Source organism: Bidens hawaiensis, unplaced genomic scaffold (genome assembly GCF_021521415.1).
Source record: "Bidens hawaiensis isolate Kalapana, Puna unplaced genomic scaffold, B.hawaiensis_p1.1 tig00040740_1, whole genome shotgun sequence".
Lineage (NCBI taxonomy): Eukaryota > Viridiplantae > Streptophyta > Magnoliopsida > Asterales > Asteraceae > Bidens > Bidens hawaiensis.
In genome coordinates, this window is record NW_027497211.1 from 25121 (window position 1) to 26342 (window position 1222).

A 1222-nucleotide genomic window follows, 5' to 3' on the forward strand; every position below is an offset into this window, starting at 1 on the left:
CAAGTTAATGCAATTTGGCCTGAAAAACGCGAGAGCTATGTACCAGTGTTTAATGGATAATACATTCCGGAAGAAGATCGAGAAAAATCTAAAAGTCTATATGGATGACCTAGTCATCCAAAGTGTGGAAGAAGACCAAATGTTTAGAGACATATAAGACGTCTTCTCCACACTGCGAAAAATTAATATGAAGCTCAACCCATCGAAATGCTCTTTTGGCATGGAAGAAAGAAAGTTTCTTAGGGTGATCATGGCAGGGGAAGGGTTCAAAGCAAACCCGGACATGGTCCAGGAGATTGTTCGAATGCCTTCCCCATCCTCGTTAAAGGAAGTTCAAACACTGAATGGTATATTTGTAGCATTAAACAGATTCCTAGCAGATCACGCCGCCAAGTCATACCCCTTCGTGTCCACTTTATGTAATTACCTGAAGAAGGAACATTTCAAATGGACACCAGAGGCAGAAAAAGCATTCTTGGAGGTAAAGAAATGTCTCATGGAACTTCCAACCTTGGCTGCACCCCACGAAGGAGAACCTCTCATGCTATACCTATCCGCGTCTGATATCGCGGTCGGGGCAGTTTTACTGACGGATCGAAAGACCGTGCTGTAACATCCCGGCTAAAGCGAAAACGCCCAGGTGTGACGTACAGATTGCTCAAACACACGTGACACTATCAGGTGACCATAATAACATTATTTCATTTAAATCATCACGTAACACAAGTTTATCAAACAATACAAGTTGTAACAAATAAATAATCAAAATGATAAGTTTTCTTTGAATATCCTATAGCATGCTATGTGTCTTCTAACTTTAATCCTCATATCTTTACACCTGTAACATATGTATAAAATAAAGTCAGCTATGAACATAGCGGGTGAGATTCCCATAGTTTGATATAATACATAAAAATCATACAATTCATGGACAAGTGATAAGTGAGCAACTAAATTCCTTTCCAGTTGGTATCAACCAACGTACTCAGGAAATCGCGCAAGTAAGGTCCTTTCCAGTTGGTAACAACCAACGTACTCGGATAATGAGGCCCTTTTCCACTCGATACAATGGACCTGAGTGCAAAGGAGAGCGTATGATCATACTTATTGAGGCTACCACGTGCAAGTAAATTTGAGCAAGTAATCAAGTAACACACAAGTCCATGTTAGTGAATTGTAGTTTGTAATCGAAATCAAAAATACTTGAAGCTTTGTAGGATAC

General features: G+C 39.9%; 1 protein-coding gene across 1 annotated transcript; it reads left to right on the forward strand.

Annotated features, from left to right (window-relative positions):
* The first annotated feature begins 250 nt into the window (after window positions 1-250).
* LOC143592408 (putative mitochondrial protein AtMg00860) lies at window positions 251-613 on the forward strand. The gene has a single exon (XM_077072337.1). It carries the CDS (start codon window positions 251-253, stop codon window positions 611-613), a length of 363 nt encoding a protein of 120 aa, XP_076928452.1.
* Window positions 614-1222: the final 609 nt, after the last annotated feature.